At 38.2% G+C, this 18198-nt stretch overlaps 2 protein-coding genes across 4 annotated transcripts in view; both read left to right on the top strand.

Moving 5' to 3' along the window:
* Positions 1-9269, top strand: part of LOC306847879 (OTU domain-containing protein 5-A) — a 35416-nt gene extending 26147 nt beyond the window's left edge. Inside the window, exons 6-9 of one of the 3 annotated variants that reach the window (XM_079382101.1) lie at positions 3187-3372; positions 3929-4136; positions 6327-6443; positions 8479-9269. In XM_079382101.1, the coding sequence (XP_079238227.1) occupies positions 3187-3372; positions 3929-4136; positions 6327-6443; positions 8479-8600 (633 nt within the window). In that variant the 3' untranslated portion in view covers positions 8601-9269. The remainder of the gene's footprint in view (positions 1-3186; positions 3373-3928; positions 4137-6326; positions 6444-8478) is intronic. The other 2 variants (XM_079382102.1, XM_079382103.1) reach the window with 2 other exon arrangements.
* Positions 9270-10217: 948 nt separating this feature from the next.
* LOC306847874 (serine/threonine-protein kinase pim-2-like) lies at positions 10218-13908 on the top strand. The gene is made up of 7 exons (XM_079382092.1): positions 10218-10456; positions 10640-10740; positions 10833-10883; positions 11375-11595; positions 11671-11840; positions 11927-12103; positions 12337-13908. Exons 1-7 carry the CDS (start codon positions 10393-10395, stop codon positions 12483-12485), a joined length of 933 nt encoding a protein of 310 aa, XP_079238218.1. The 5' UTR covers positions 10218-10392; the 3' UTR covers positions 12486-13908.
* The last annotated feature ends 4290 nt before the right edge of the window (positions 13909-18198 follow it).

The following is an 18198-nucleotide window of genomic DNA, read 5'->3' as shown; positions in this document are numbered from 1 at the left end:
CAGATATATATAGTATCTCACAAAAGTGAGTACACCCCTCATATTTCGGCAATCATTTTAGTATCTTTTCAAGGGAAAATACTATAGAAATGAAACTTGGATATATTTTAGAGTAGTCAATGTGCAACTTGTATAGCAGTAAAGATTTACTGTCCTCTGAAAATAACTCAACATACAGCCATTACTGTCAAAAAAGCTGGCAACAAAAGTGAGTGCACCCTAAGTGATAACAGTTATACATTGTTTAACCATGCAAAGCCACATGTCCTATTCATCATGTTCATGTTTTTGTCTGCTTGACAGGACCATACAAATTTGTGTATCTTGTTTTAGAGCAGTTAAAATTTGGTACTTTGAGTACAATTCTCACATACTGACCACTGGATGTTGAACATGGCAACTCATGGCAAAGAACTCTCTGAGGTTTTGAGATTTAGAATTGTTGCTCTCCACAAAGATGGCCTAGGCTATAAGAAGTTCGGTAACAGCCTGGAACTGCGTTGCAGTACAGTGGCCAGGGTCAAACAGAGGTTTTCCAAGACTGGTTTCAATCGGAACAGGCCTTAAAAGGGTCGATCATAGAAGTTGAGTCCTTGTGCTGTGCGTCAGGTGCAGAGGCTGGGTTCAAAAAACAGATGCATGAATGCTGCCAGCATTGCTTTAGAGGTTGCTTAAGTGGAAGGTCAGCTTGTCAGTGCTCAGACCATACGCAACCAACAAGTTGGTTTGCATGACCATCATCCCAGAAGGAAGCCTCTTCTGAAGCTGGCTCACAAAAAAGCCTGCAAACAGTTTGCTGAAGACAACCTGGCCAAGAGCATGAATTACTGGAACCATGTCCAGTGGTCTGATGAGTGTAAGGTAAATTGTTTGGCTCAGATGGTGTCCAGTGTGTGGCGACGCCCTGGTGAGGAGTACCGATAAAATTGTGCCTTGCCTACTGTGAAGCCTGGTGGTGGTATCATCATGGTCTGGGGCTGCATGACTACTGCTGGTACTGGGGAGCTGCGGTTCATTGAGGGAAACATGGATTCCAACATGTACTGTGACATTCTGAAGCAGAAGATGATGCCCTCCCTTCAGAAACTGTGCTGAACAACAGTTTTCCAACATAATAACCACTCCAAACACACCGCCAAGATGACACTGCCTTGCTGATGAAGGTGAAGGTGATGGAGTGGCCAAGTACGTCTCCAGACCTGAACTCTAATGAGCACATGTGGGGCATCCTCACGCGGAAGGTGGAGAAGCACCATCTGTCTAACATCCAGCAGCTCTGTGATGTCATTGTGGACGAGAGGAAGAGGATGCCAGCAACAACCTGTGCAGCTCTGGTGAATTCCATGCCCAGGAGGATTAAGGCAGTCCTAGATAACAATGGTGCCCCTACAAAATATTGACACTTTGGACACAGTTTTGACATGTTCACTTAGGGTGTACTCATTTTTGTTGCCAGTTATTTGGACAATAATGGCTATATGTTGAGTTATATTTAGAGGACAGTAAATTTGTACTTCTATAAGCTACACATTGCCTACTCTAAAATATATCCAAGTTTCATTTGCGTGGTATTGTCCCTTGAGAAGATATACAAAAATGTTTGATGAAATGTGAGGGGTGTACTCACTTTTGTGAGATACTATATACAGCCCTGTTTATGTTACATTGTTACCAGTTCAGGGGTTGGATTCACAAAAAATGTCTTGAGAATTAAGTTTCTTAAGATAAATTCCAAGATGTGCAATTCTTGAAAAAAAAATCCTTAAGAAGTTCTCATATGTTTCCTTAAGAGCATCTCTTTTTTTCTTATATGCAAATAAAGAATGCTGCAGAAAATCCATTCATCCATCGGTCTATCTATCCATCCATCCTTTCCTCCGTCCATCCATCTAGTTTTTAAACATTTTGACTTGCATTTGTATGAAAAGAGATCAAATATTTGACTACTCAGTTCTGTTATTGACCAATCAGAATGAAGTATTGTACAGATTTGTCATTACGTTCATTAGCCTAAATATAGGTAGTTAAATGTGTTGTCAAATGCAGCTTATCCAATCAGAAAACCACTTTTTTATGAGATGCATTCTGTTTTCCTGAGATATGATGATGATGATGTCCTTCGTCTACTCTTAAGTGTTTCTAAAAAAGGCTTATTGCTCAAATTGCATGTAGCAGACAGTGCTTTTCCTGCTTCTACAAATCAACTCATCTTCAGGGCTCTTGAGCAGAAAGCATTTGCACCTGTCTCACCTGAGGGGCAACGCTGTGGCCTTTACACCTCCTCTGTAACTGTCTGTTATGAAGAAAATGACAGGCTGACGTCGGTAATCATAGTAAGCGTACATTCTATTTTTGTCTCAACTGGCTTGAGGGGAGTTCAGTGCTCGATTTCACATAAAGACACCATGCTTTTGAAATAGTTATTTTTATAAACACTGTCTGAAGATGGAGCATGTTACATTTTTTGCACTCTGTCTTGCACTCACTCTAGAGTGAACAAAAAATCTATCATCATTTGTTCTATCATTCATTCATTCATTGTATCTATCATTCTGTGTATCATTCTTTTTTGTTTATTCTGTTCATTCATTCATTCTATCTATCAATTTTTTTTCTATAATTTGTTCCTTCATTCTGTCTTGTCTAATGTTTGTCCATTCATTCCATCTATCTATTGTTTGTCTATCTATCTCTGCTTTCGTTCTGTCTTTCATTCCACCTGTCATTCTATTAATCCATCTAGCCATGCAAGTTTGAACTGTTTTCACCCGTAAGAAAAGAGGTGAAAGTGTGATATAAGAGACAAAAAAAAAAAAAGAAGATTACTCAGTGCTGTGATTGACCAATCAGAATCAAGTATTCTGGAGATTTGTGTCATTGCGTTCATTAGCCTAAATATAGGTAGTTAAATTTGTTATAAAATGCAGCTCCTCCAGTCAGAATGCCGAGTCAAAACCCTCTGTTTTATGAGATGCGTTCTGTATTTCCTAGATGAAATGAGTGTCTTTTATCCACTTTTAGAAAATGATTTATTGCTCAATTTATATAGGGGAACATGTTTCTTCATTTCCCACAAATCAACTCATCTTCAAGGTGCTTGAGCAGAAAACATTCTCACCTGTCCCCTGAGGGCTAAAATGTGGCCTTTAACCCCTCTTCTGTATCTGTCTCTCTGTCTCTACACAGTTTGCAGACCAGTCACTCATGAAGAATGCCATTAAAACGTCAGAGGAATCCTGGATTGAGCAACAGATGCTGGAGGATAAGAAGAGGGCCACAGATTGGGAAGCCACCAATGAGGCCATAGAAGAGCAAGTGGCCAGAGAATCGTACTTGCAGTGGCTTCGAGATCAGGAGAAACAAGCACGACAGGTATGGAACCTGCCTGTTCCAATGCTAATCCTACTAACTACCTAACATCATGTCTCATTCCATCAGAAGCTGTATTATATTCTAATCAACATGCTTGTCAGTAGGAGTCAAGTAGTTAACGTGCGATAATTACTTCACAAAAACCTTTGGCGTCATAAAATAATCGCAGGTTTAATGCTAATAGCATAGGAATTTTTTCGGAAAGTCACAAGTAAGCTGTGATGAGTGCATTCATACACATAGCTAAGTCTATCGGCTACGCAAATACCTGCAGCCTATGTGGTTTGCGTTTTCACACTTCAGCCAGCTGTGAAGAAGACCATTCTTCACAGAAACTATAGTGTTTCTTATAAATCCCTTCTTGAACTGACTGACAGCAGTGTATCAGAAATAATTTTTTTTTTGTCATTTGATCTAAGCAAACAAACATATAAGATTTTACACATACCTTTCATAAACCTACTTTCCGAAATATTGAAAACAAACTTTGAAGATACGAAGTGCCTGTTCACTTATCATTAATGAATGAACGTGTTTACTTTTGTTGCTCCCTCAGCCTCGTAAGGCCAGTGCTACGTGCAGCTCCGCCACGGCTGCGGCCTCCAGTGGTTTGGAAGAATGGAATGCCCGATCCCCACGGCAGCGCAGCTCCGCGCCCTCTCCAGAGATTCCTGATCCTTCGCACTCGGACACACCCGCCAAGCCCCCCTCCCCGGCCGGAGCAGCCCTCGCACTATCCAAACCCCCATCACCCTGTGCACCAGGTCTGTTATCATTGTTTTGCAATAAGGACAGTATCATTAAAACTATCCGTTTAACTGTGTGATACCTTTCTTCTAGCAAGCCAATTTATAGGGTAAATGCCACATGTTGTTCACAGATAATTAAACTGATTATAAGGAAACCTGTCAAGAACATGAACATGGTTGTATTTAACTTCAAAATCTAAAGGAATTAAATGAGAAATTATATTTTGCTTAAAGAAAGCCTGTTTGTGCAGTTTAAATTCTGTTATGTACACTACCTACTTCTGCTCACCAAGGCTGCATTTCTTTGATCAAAAATACAGTAAAAAAAACAGTAATATTATGAAATATTATTGCAATTTAAAATAACAATTTTCTGTTTGAATGTATTTTTAAATGCTATTTACAGTGGTGTGAAAAAGTGTTGCCCCCCTTATTTGTTTGCATGTTTGTCACACTTTAATGTTTCAGATCATCAAACAAATTTAAATATTAATCAAAGATAACACAAGTAAACACAACATGCAGTTTTTGAATGAAGTTTTTTTATTATGAAGGGAAAACAAAATCCAAACCCACATGGCCCTGTGTGAAAAAGTGCTTGCCCCCTAAACCTAATAACTGGTTGGGCCACCCTTAGCAGCAACAACTGCAATCAAGAGTTTGCGATACTTGCAATGAGTCTGTTACAGCGCTGTGGAGGAATTTTGGCAGAATTGTTGTAATTCAGCCACATTGGAGGGTTTTTGAGCATGAACCGCCTTTTTAAGGTCATGCCACAGCATCTCAATCGGATTCAGGTCAGGACTTTGACTAGGCCACTCCAAAGTCTTCATTTTGTTTTTCTTCAGCCATTCAGAGCTGGATTTGCTGGTGTGTTTTGGATCATTGTCCTGCTGCAGAACCCAAGTTCGCTTCAGCTTGAGGTCACGAACAGATATATTTCAGCACAGTAGCGTTTATACCTTTCAAGGGAGAGGGATTCATAGAGGTGGAGACAATCTAAACAAAGCATGCAAATGCAGTACAGGAATCGGCCCATTACCAGAATCTCCCCAGCCCTGACATCATCAGCATAACAGTGTGATTCAAATGCATAGGTGCTAATCCAGTCAGCCTGACAGTATCACCCATACCTTCACATTATCATATCTTAACTTGGGACAATGACACTGTTTAGGAGGTGCATAAAGACAAAAGGTTAATGTCAGACACCTGGATTGCTTGAATAATCTTCTTTGAATATCATCATCTATGCCTCAAATGTTAAACATGGGCAAACACTTTTTCACACAGGGCCATGTGGGTTTGGATTTAGTTTTTCCTTCATAAAAAAAAAAACTTCATTTAAAAACTGCATGTTGTGTTTACTTGTATTATCTTTGATTAATATTTAAATTTGTTTGATGATCTGAAACATTAAAGCGTGACAAACATGCAAAAAAAAAAAAAATCAGGAAGGGGGCCAACACTTTTTCACAGCACTGTATTTCTGTGATACAAAGCTGAATTTTCAGAATCATTACTCCAGTCTTCAGTGTCACGTGATCCTTCAGAAATCATTCTAATATGCTGATTTGATACTCAGGAAACATTTCTTATTATTATCAATGATTAAAACAGTTGTGCTGCTCAATATTTTTGTGGAAACCATGATATTTTTTTTCCAGAATTATTTGATGAATAGAAAGTTCAGCATTTATTTGAAATGGAAATCTTTTGTAAGATGAAAAATGCCTTTACTGTCACTTTTGATCATTTTAAGTAATCCTTACTGAATAAAAAGAAAATAAAAATTTCCCACAAACTCTTGGTGAAAAAGATATATTAAATATGAATGTAAAGTATTACAGCAATTATTATGGTACTGTATAACAGTAATGCATATATAATGAAAATAATAATGATATAATAAAGATAATTATCATTAAGAATGATCATTAAGTTAATTAAAAAACCTTCAAAACAAAATTATCCAGATGCATTACAGTAATGACTATTTGTGGGTAAATATGCTTCATTTTAATGTCACTATGCAAAAAAAAAAAGTCTTAAGAAACAAAATAGACAAAAGTTTCTTTATGCAATTTTTTGTGTGTGTGGTGTTTTTATGAAATTCACCCAAAAGCACTGCAGGAGGAGCCACATAGGTCTGTGACCTTTAGTCTTTCAAAATAAAGATTTCCTGTGTTCTATCTCGCCGTTCAGGTCCCAGTAACCAGGCTTGTGCTGGACCAGATAGACCCACCTCGTCTTCTCTGGTGTCTCTGTATCCAGCACTGGGCTATCGGGCCATTATGCAAGAGATGTCCCCTACTGCTTTTGGTGAGGAAGTGAAGTCAGGCTTGCCAAGCTGTCTAGCTGTCCTGCCTGATTCAGTATGAAAGAATCCAGGGCTCAGGAATGCCATGTTAATTACGGTGCTCGCTCGCCTTCCTCGTGCGTCTCACACAGCTTGAATCTGTGATGTGATCCATGTGATGTAGAGCTGTGTGAATTGTACCCAGCACTCATGCAGAAAGCAGCATGTACATTTGTTATGTGCAGTTAAATACACTTGATTGCAGCTGAGTATCGGCACACCCCAGCTACTGTTGACATCAGCTTAAAGAACTTAAGAAGGTGCAAATAGGGAGGGACTGTTTTTGACAATTGTAACTCTTGTAATGGATATACATCAGTCTGAAAAGATGGACACACCTACTCGTTCTTTATTATTGCTGTTATGCACATTTGATTAGGGCTGGGTATCGAGTTCGATACTTTTTAGGCACTGACCGAATTGCCTCAATACCATCAAATATCGAAAAACTTATTGTCGTTCGGTACCAAACTTCGATACCTAAGGGGTTAATCTCATCAAAGTCAAACACACCTACTAGTTTACACCGGTTATACTCAGAGATGTGGCTCACATGTGAGGCTGTAACGTGAAAGTGTTCCAGTTGTAAGACTACGTTTACACTGGTGCATTTAAAAAAAAAAAAAATGAAAACGAGCCTCGTCCATACTATTCAAAAATCACTTTAAACCAGCATTGAGTGTTTCCGATTGCCGTCTAATGTGTGTTTTGGCCATGTAATGTTGTCCTCTTGAGTCAGAACAGCGATTGCGGAAGAGAGAAGGCATATAACGTAATACATAACGGCAGACAGCGCTGGAAGGTGCTAATGCTTATCAGTAAATGTGGAAAATTAATAGAAATGATGATTCTGTCTGAGATATGCATTTTAAAACGAGCACGCACTAGTATAAACGTAGCCTAACAGATGTGCAAAACTAGTTGAGCTTTATTAAAATTATTTGCACTGATTTATTGTGTTGGATATATTTTGTTCTTTTGTGCAGTGGCTCAGTCTGTATAAACATCAAGAAGCTGAGAAAGTAAAATCAAAGTTTTTTTTTTTTGGAGATAATGTAATCTTTTTAAAATTGATATCATAAAATTGGTATCGAAAAAAAGTAGCATTCAGGAACCGGTATCGAAGTCAAGGTATCAATAATTTTTGAAGGATACCCAGCCCTAGTCATGTTTGTGAATTTTTATTTATTTATTTTTTTTAATGCAAGCTATAGTTTCTTACCTTTAAATCAAAACATACTCATTATTTTATGACATGCATTACTGCTTTATTTGATCAGAAACACAGTCTAAATGTTATTTGTGCAGGCTATTTTACTCTTAATTTAATTAGAAGTAGGCCAACAGTACAGAATAAAACCCCCTTACCGAAGGGGCATTAAGACTCGGGGGAGGCTGCCGCTGCACGTGCGATCACTGTTTACTCTATCACACACCGAAGGCGTCATTCTGTACGTGCTTTCACAGATTAAATGCAGCGATCTAAAACAGTGAATCCAATCACCATTCAGACAAAACTTTGCTTCAAGAATGAGCCACACTTCTCTGTGATCTAATTACACCGCTGACATGATCTAATCACTAGCACACCCTGAGCACCTGTGAGTTAACGTATTCCTCTTATCGGCAAGTCATATCAGCATAATTTTTCATATTGGGCCGATGCCGATATTTACATTTAAAGCCATTATCGGCCGATTCCGATATCAATCCGATAATGTCGTGCATCCCTAGTTTTTACTATATTGTTGATCAAATAAATGCAGCCTTGGTGATCATAAGAGACTCATTTCACATTAAAAACATTAAAATCTTCATTATTCCAAACTTTTCACAGGTAGTGTATACAGTTATCTATAAAACTAATTTCAAGCATTTGAGCAGAAGCCTTCAGATAAGAAATCCAGTCATGTGTGTGAAATGATTTGATTTGTGGTGTATATAATAGGCTGTTTTTATCTGTGTCAGCAAACCATAATGTGTCTTGTTTTGCAACAGGCCTAACAGACTGGGAGGACGACGAAATATTGGCATCCGTCTTGGCCGTGTCACAACAGGAATACCTCGACAGCATGAAGAAAAACGCCATGCATAGAGAACCTTCTCCAGACAGCAGTTGATAAAGGAGGGTTGAGGCACAATCTGCATCTGAAGCAGGAGGCAGATACATGGGGATCAAACCAGTCACATTCTCTCCATCATCATGCAGTTCACATTGTCCTCCCTTTCCTTCCCCCACCCATCCATCAGTCCATCACTGGCCTCAGCCATCCAGCAGTAATGGCCCATTGTTGTGATACTCACCTAACCACTCCTTTTCTTTCTTACACCATTCACACCATCATTGGACTTCTTTAGGTGCATGTGAAAATAAACATGACTGATATCATTATAGAAAACATGGGGAAACGAAAAGTTATTGAAAAAAGTCATACTTTATCCTCTTAATTAATATAATCTTGTTTTATTTTCTTGTTTGGGATGAAAATGCTTTTTTTTTTTTCTTGGAATAAAAAAAAAGAACTTTCTGAAGAAATATACTTATTTGTTGGCATCCTTTTTATACAGTCTTGATTCATATTTTTGATGACTTCACTATTACTCTCAAATGTGGAAAACAGTTTTGTTAAAGAATGAAGTGTGTCTGAATATTTATGTATATAGAAATGTATGCAACTGTATCGCAATGCAGAAATCTACCAGTCAAGTGTCTCCAATGATCTCTAGGACATTTAAGTCTGGTAAATGAGGTCCTGATATCTGCATATAAAGCATTATCAAACACCATCGTTTCGCTATTAAAGTTCTGTTTTTCTTGGTATATCATCATGGAGACAAAACCACATTAGATTTTGTAAATAGCTGATCTGGGACTGTCCCACATGCACAGAGCATGCTAAAGCATGAGTCATTATGCCCTTCAAGATCATCCCTATTTATATGTGCAGATGTGTGTAATATTTTTGCTAAATGACTGTTCTTTCAGCTACACTGTTGTATCTACTTTTTGACTTCAATTTTTTAAATTACTAGGTAATAACCAAATAGTGACTAGTATGTTTTTTTCCACTAGTGTGACTAGCTATTCATTAATTATTAGAACTTATTACTTGGGTATTACTTCTTTTCTCTCTCTTTTTTTTTTCTTAAACACTGAAATGAGAAATGGAGGAGGAGCATGTTTTGCCATATAATTCTATATGAGGATCTGGGGATTAGATTCACTTCCATTTACCTGTTCCAGTTTTTCTAGTATTAGTTTTTTTCTAGTAGTAAAATGTATTAATTGCTAGTATCTAGTTCAGTTTTATTTGTACCTAATTATGAGACACTAATGTCTTTTTAATTTGTTACTAGTGGCATTTATCTCTGCAAACTGATTTTTAAATTCTATTCTTCCAGTCTATTCGGAATGGTTATTTCATGGGTTTCATTAAAATGCTGTTAGAAACAGCTTGGATATTTTGTCTTCGTGCATGAGTGAATTCAAAATTTACGCGTTAGAAAAAAGTCAAAGGTATTCCCGTCATCGGGCGCGCGCGCGCTTTCTGAGGGTCGTTGGGCGTAAAAGAGCTGGGGATTCTTAGAATTTAACCACCGCTCATTAATATTAATTTGTTTCAAATATTCAGCGCTGTGATTGGCTATCAGTTCAAAACAGTGCAAGCGTGTTGGCCGCGATTGGGCGGGTTCGTGAAAGTGGGCGTGTTTACGCATCTAAACTTAAAACATCAACAAACCGCGAGATGATTCAGAAGAGTGCGAGTGTTGGAAGGAGTCGCTCGCTGCAAACGACGGAATTTGTATTGAACTGGAAGCAGATTACCATGGATATGTTCTGCTGAGGCGGCACACTGTACTAGCTGAAGACATCACTTGTTTTGAGAGTTTTTATTCGTATAAAATCTGAAAATGTTGGATAAAAGGATTGTTGACCTGCGCTCGGATCAGCTGGAAGGCGCGAGAGCAAAAAATGGTAAGTTCATTAAAACACCGAACAAGAAAAATATAAAGATCTGTTTGTAAGGCTGTGGATTATACATTATTTCGAACTTTATCAACAGTTAAATAATAAATGGCGCTCGTGCTAAATTGTATATTAATCCAGAAGCATAATAATGCATCATTTTTTTAATATTTGATTGTGTTTTACTTTCAGTTAAAGAGCCGTTTGAGAAGCAATATAAGATGGGATCTCTTCTGGGAAGCGGCGGGTTCGGGTCTGTGTTCTCCGGACAGCGCACTTCAGACGGACTACAGGTAACAATGATATACTCCAATATAAAATAGTAAACATTCGTGCATATATCTTCATAAATTTCTCCTCTAAATTACTTTTATTATCATTTTAGGTCGCTATCAAACAAATATCCTGTGATAGAATTCAGCAGTGGGCCAGTCTGGTGAGTAATCCTTCATATTAATGCAAATGCGTTTTTTATTTTTTTATTTGAACCTACTTTAGTTTCAATTTGAACATATAAACAATGAAATCATAGAATAGGGATTATAGCGCCCTCTTCTGTTTTTTTTTTTTTACCGGAACAGCGTCGGACCTAATACAGAAAGTGACGTAGGCGTGACGATTCTGGCTTTTCAAAGCACCCTAAAAGGGAAACTTAAGTGTACTTTCCCAAGTGTGTCAGAACCTGTTTCATAGTAATAGATTTGATAGACGAGATATATTTGGTTTCATAACGAGAAGAATATTTATAGATCCAAAATATATGACAGATAAAATTGTAGTTCCCCTCTTTATAACCCAGGGAGAAACCCAAGTTTACACCTGTGGTACTTTTCAAGGGAATTTTTTTAATATAACATCTTTTCCAGTGGAAAATAATCAGAATCCAAAGTTAATAATGACCATTGATTTTTTGTTTACCCTTCACAGCCTGGTACAGCAAACAAAGTCCCTATGGAGATCGCTCTCCTCCTGCGTCTGGGTGAAGGGTCGGGGTCGCTACCCGGTCACCGCGGTATCATCCGGATGCTCGACTGGTTTGAGATGCCGGGTCAGGGATACCTCATTGTGTTTGAGAAACCCCAACACTGCCAGGACCTGTTTGACTTCATCACTGAACGTGGGGCCCTGGAGGAGCCCATTGCACAGAGGTGCGAAAAAGCGACAGTCTTTTGACATTCGATTCTAACAGTGAGCCACAATACTGATGAGTATCGTCTTTTTAGATTCTTCAAACAGATCATTGAAGCCCTGCAGTTCTGCCACTCCAAGGGAATTGTGCACCGGGACATCAAAGATGAGAACATCCTCGTTGACACCCGCACCGGAGACATCAAAATCATTGACTTTGGATCTGGTGCTCTACTGAAGGACTCCGTTTACACTGACTTTGAAGGTAAGGCAGCTTTAGTTTGGTTACTGCGTATGCATGAATATAACATGAACCTGGAGCAGTTTCTAATGACCCATCTGTCTGTTTAGGGACCAGAGTCTACAGCCCTCCAGAGTGGATCCTCCAACAGCGTTACAACGCTCATCCGCTCACTGTGTGGTCGCTGGGCGTACTTCTGTTTGACATGGTGTGTGGAGACATACCCTTTGAGCGGGATGCCGACATTGTCCATGGCACTCCAAGTTTCACTAAACGCATCTCCAAAGGTGAGCCCGCAAACAAAATTAAATCTACTTTCTTAAAGAGACAGTCCACCCAAAAATGAAAATCAAATGGGTTGTAAATTATGCAAGCACTGTTTCAATGTAACCCAGCAGATTTGTTACTTAAGAACATTTACATTTGCACATTTAATTACAACAGAACGTGAGCAGCTCGTCACAGAGCCATTCGTAGTATACGATGCCAGGTTTATTCAACATTTATTCTTTCATTTCAGAATGCCAGTCTCTGATTCACTGGTGCCTTTCGTACAGGCCGGAGGAACGGCCTAGTTTGGAGCAGATTTTGCAGCATCCTTGGATGATGGAGAGCACTGAGGACATTGGAGATTTGCAAGCGGAAAGCAATATTATGCCAAGTCTTTAAATCCTGAAGGACTTTGGACTCGATTCAGAAATTTCACACACACGCTGTTTTGTTTTACACACTGGACTTCCTGAACTCTCGTTGCTGGCTTCTGGATTCTTCCTTATTTATTTTTTGTTTGGCTGCCTTCGTGTCGTTTCATTTGGACTTGGGATCTATGTTTCTAGATGCCCAGAACAGCCCTGGATTGCTGCAGCTTTATGAATGAATATTTCCCACGACTACAACAATCACAACCATCACAGCTCAATGCAACTTTTTTATTTATTGCTGATTATTTATTTTTCCCAGCCAAGTACTAATTTATTTTTGCAAGAATTTCAGAAGCAGTAAATTATGTTCGTCTTGTTTGTTGGTTGTTTTGAAGTTCTAACTGACTTAAATGACAGAAGGTGGACTTGCAGTTATTTACCAGACTGCGATGATCCCTGGTTTTACAGGTTTCTGTTGTACAGTGATATTCTCTCCCTGTTCTAAGGGGTTTCAAAATAGACTTTGGATCTGCTTTCCAGTCTTTTGATGGGAGGCCTGGCGGAACAATAATTCAGGCTCATGTGGATCTGTTCCCATTTATCAACACACTCTCAAAGAAGGTGCGACAGAAGACAAGAGGAACATTCCTGTGGATCCTGTTTACTCTAAATGAACCAATTCCCAAGATGGATTCCTCAGAGCCATTACTAAGCCGGCCTTTGGTTTCTGTCGATATTGTTTGCGGAATACCTGCGCTGTAACTTAAAGAATGTTGTCAGGACGCTTTGTACTGAACGAACTCAGCTATGTGTCATTTTGTTGGAAGTTCCCAAAGGTCAGCATGTTAACTAATGTCATGAGGGTTTCAACCACTAACCCACTGTTGATGTTTACTAAAGAGGGCCTATGGGCTTTTCCTAATTGTCTGATTACACACCAAAGAGATCTGCCTTACTGTCTTATTTGAGGTAATCATGCATAATGCCAGATTCAATTGATTTGGATTTGAAATCTTGACCAAGTTAAGCAAGACAAAAAAATCTCTCAAGTGATTTGCTCTTGTGTTTGGATGCAAAACAGCATTGACATGTTCGAATTGTTTGATTTGAGACTTGAATGTGTGCAAACTGGACCTTTCCCAACATAACATGTAATGCATCCATGTAAACACTGGGGTATTTTTGGTACAGTCAGTTTTCCTTTTTCTTTAATTTTTTGTTATAAGAAAAAAATCCTTGCGTTTTTGCTTGGGTTGGCACAACAATTTTGCTGTAAATACTTGTGTATTCAACAATGTCCTGTGGCTGTTGTTGCAGGATGTTTAATTTAAGAGATTCTATGAATAAAAAAATATAGATGTGAAGTATCTATATTTAAAGAAACACCCGTCTTGTCTTTTCTATTAATTTTTGCTCACGCAAATAAGAAATAAAACGAGAAACTCAAGTCATATCAGTGATCATAGTTTTCTATTCATCAAGTTAAGGGAATTTTCCAACGATTCAGGTTAGTTATTCCCGACAAAAACAAAAGTGAAGCAGGAATGTTTTTATCATTTCCACGTGTTTGCTTTACTGTAATCACAGAACTGACTTTTCCACATGGTTTAACGCCTGCAACTGACACCCTGAATTTATATACTGGTAGACACCCAAGTGTGCCGCACTAGTCCTCAAAAGTGAAGCTACTGTGTTTCAATCGCCCCAGGTGGCTGATCCCAGTATAGGTCATAAACCCCGCCCCTCCATGTAATCTAATGGGATGTGAGACAAACGAAATAATTAAATTTCACTTCAAATATTTTGTTTTCAAACCTGTTTTTTGTCATTTGATGTAGCTTGATCACGCTGATGTAAGTTCAAGTGTTCGTTTTTTAAATAATTTTGGATGTAGTTATGTAATGCTATAAAAACTGACAGCTTCTGAGGGGCCAAGGGATCTTCAGGAAGAGATTGAAGTTGTATTAACCTTATTTTAATACAAGCATCTTGTATGGCAATCAGCAGACAAAAATTGGAGCAGTCAGGCTAATTTAAGGGTTAGAGTTAGGTGCATGTGGGGTTAGGTGCATGTGCTTGCAATCGACTCAAAGGGAGTGTGGGCGGGACTACTGCGCAGACTCGGGTCCCAAATAAGCGCAATATGGCAACGCCCTATTGAGACATCTTGCAGGGATGTGTCATGGTCACTACCCTGTGGCAGGGGCTTGTAGCCAGTGATGGTCTGAATGGCTTACCACAGGGTCCGGGTGTCTTTACTGTCACTGAAGCTATTGTTTTTTTTTTGAGCAGCTTGCTGTTTTGAGAGCTGCCTTATCTCATGATCTAAATGCCTCATCTCAGATTTTTAGCAGCCTGTGAACCTCTTCCCTGGCTTCTGGTTGGCTCATGTGGTGATGTTCCTGGTGACTGTCACATCATCTATGCACTCCTTGATGTAAGCAGTCACTGTTTCGGTGTACTCTTGTAAGTCTGTGTGATGGTTATAGGTGGCTGTCCCTCTGAACATGTTGCAGTCGGTGTCCTGGAAGCAGTCCGGCAGTGCTGAGGTAGCATCGTCTGGCCATACGGTGATCTGCTTTTGAAAAGATTTGGCAAGTTTGAGACATGGTCTGTATGCTGGAATTAGCATAACAGAGATGTGGGGTGCAGCCTCGCACTATGCAAGACGTGCAAGACCAATCCGGAGCACTGCAAGTGATTTATTCTGTAAGGGAAGAGTACAGTCATTCCGTGCTTTAATAAGAAATCTGATGTATAAATTTATTTGTCGGCTGGACGATTCACATAACAATATTATAATGTTGTCAACTCCTAGGCTGAAGTGCGATATCAGTCCCCTATGAGGAAGAATTGGTGTAACTGTCTTTTTAAATATGTATTGTATTGTGTGTTTCTTGCTAATGGACCTTGAGTCTGGAAATAAAGTTGAATATTGAATAATATACTGAATATGCACTACTTCCCTCAAATTATCTCATATCTATTGTGTTTATGTAAAGTTTTTGTACAGTCTCAGTTAGTTTATGTATGATTAACTATTTAAGATATATGTATAGTCCGATGGTTAACTGTTGTATAGGTCTATAATTGTTTTCTTATACTTCTATTGTTGTATATTCATATGTTTAACTAGTACAGTTGTATGTAGCACTATATTTGTTCCACTATATGTCCACACATGTAGCAGGATGACAATAAAGCTTGACTTTATTTAAGTTTAGATTATCTATAGATAAACAACTTGAGCCTTAAAGCAAAATAAGCAAATTGCAACCATAGATATTTAAATCTATGATTGCAACTCTGTGCAATGAAAGTAAAAAAAAAAAAAAAAAAACCTGCCACAGACAGTTACAGGAAGTGATTTTGTGGGATTTCAACCCTTCCCTCGACATCATCTGATGTGTTTCATAGAAATTATCACTAAACTCTATAATCATTACAGATCGTCAAAGCTTGTGGACAGATCGGGGTTCATGTTTGATGATGAAGATGATGGCAGCAGCAATCAGTAAAAGTCCAAGCAGAAGCACTGAAGATAAAACATCCACCCGAAGACTGAATGACGGTAAGAAACATAATTTCATCCTCTGTAGACTATCTCTCATCAGACTGCTTAAAGGGTGCGTTCAACTTTGTACTGTTACAATGTCGTTGTTATAAGTAAATGAACAATGTGTATTGTTTTTGCGTGTTACCTGCACCAAGATATCCCCGTTTACTTGTCAGGAAAAGTCCGGGAGCAATCAAAAGTTATGAAAACTACAGATCGTACTTCCGCATTTTTGTATCCCCGCTCACGGATAGTGTGCTCGAGCCCTGTGCATTATGGGTATTGACGTTTTCGTAACCGTTTTTCGCCACAGCCCCTTTGATCTGTTTTCAAACAAATTGCGTTTGTACTGCATGACAGCCAGCTCTAATAATAATAGTAACAATGATAATAATAACTATAAAAAACATTTTTGCAGTGAATTACCCTTTTAAGGACTCGATGCTTTGGCATCATGATCGTAAACATATTTGTCACCAATGTACTTTTTTGTGAAGTGATTACATGGTACTCCATGGTAGTTTAAAGAATACCATGTTGCGTTTTGTATTCAAACAAAAAGTACCATGGTAAGTATTAGCCTATCATACCATCCTTATGAAAGTACCATCTTTATTGTGTGGGACTTCCATCAGAGAATGAGATCATTGTAAAACAGAGAAACCAGATAATCACATGTCTGTCCATCCACTGGTCAAACTCCAAAAACCAGACTTTATTTCCCCTTATTTTCTGTGATATTCAGACAGGCTAACATGTGCAATCATATTTTTGATGATACAATGTTTCTAGCTTTAATTCTCACATAGTATTATTTCTCAGGCTAATGGCATGGATAAATAAGCTTAATTGCCAGGAAATAGTTTCTACATGCAACAGCATGAATATCATCTGCACTGGATTAAGCAAACGTTCATTTGTCAGTATTTAGATCTAAATATCTTTCCTGTGTCTCTTGCAGTAAAGGTATTGAAGGTCATCAGTCTGGTGATTTTGGTGATCCAGAATGTATCGCTCATCCTCAGCATCAGCTACGTGTGGACGTTATCTGATTTCTTGGCCACATCTGCTGTTGTGATGGCAGAGATTCTTAAAGTTCTTACTTGTTTGTTTATCATCTCGATGCAGAGGACCGGAGAAGCAAGTTTTTATGACATTGCTTGGGTTGGCAGAACTGTTTCACTATAAATACTTGTGTAATGTGACAGCTGTCATAAGATGTTAAGATAAAACATATCTGTTTTGAAATAAACAACTCTCTTGTCTGTTATTTCATAATTAGTGCAAATATATACTGTATGTAGTCTTTTCTTGTAAAAAATAATATTTGCATTTATTTTTGTTGTATAATGTCTCTTTATCACATTGTAGGCTACAATTAAAATCAGCTGTTAATAAATCTGAACAATGTCAAATATTATCACATATGAGGACAAATGTGTATTTAAGCAATAAAGACACATTTAGCACATTTGATGTTTTTTTCTCCCACCTTTCTCAATCTGTTGTGTTAATTGTGTGAGAAAGTGTGTTGAACAGCCTCAAATAATGTCTAGTTTTGTTCAGAAAGAATCTATGAATATTTCCTTACTGTAAACCATATAGGCATAACTTTTATTCAAATGAACAGACATTATAAGATTATATAATACTGTACTTTATAACTGATAATTGCAGACTCAGTTGTGAATGAGATAAAAAGTAGTTTCAGAAATTATTGCTTGCTTATGCCATCTAGAGGTTCTTGTAGAGCAACACATATTTCTTAAAGGGATAGTTCACCAAAAAATGAAAATTCATAATTTACTCACCCTCAAGTAGTTGCAAACCTGTATGAATGTGTTTGTTCTGTTGAACACAAAGGAAGATATTCTGAAGAATGTGGGAAACTGAGCAGTTCTGGGTCACCATTGACTTCCTACAAAGGTGCCCCAAAACAGCCTGGTTACAAACTTTATTTGGTAGGCAGTAAAAAAAATAAAGTGCAATGTTTTATTGCAAACCTCCTAATGAAAAGAAAACATTCATTATTAAATGTACCTTTAATCAACATTACTTAATATGCCAAATGTCTGTATTTTTAGTTTCAACAAGCTGACCAGAGCCTGACGCTGATTGTAGGGAACAGCCAGGAAGGAGATCCCAGAATACCAGTTGAAAACCAACTAAATCCACTAGTATACAT

This window comes from Barbus barbus, assembly GCF_936440315.1.
Source record: "Barbus barbus genome assembly, chromosome: 28".
NCBI classification, from domain to species: Eukaryota; Metazoa; Chordata; class Actinopteri; order Cypriniformes; family Cyprinidae; genus Barbus; species Barbus barbus.
The sequence above is the reverse complement of the archived record's forward strand: the minus strand, read 5'-3'. Positions and strand labels throughout refer to the sequence as shown.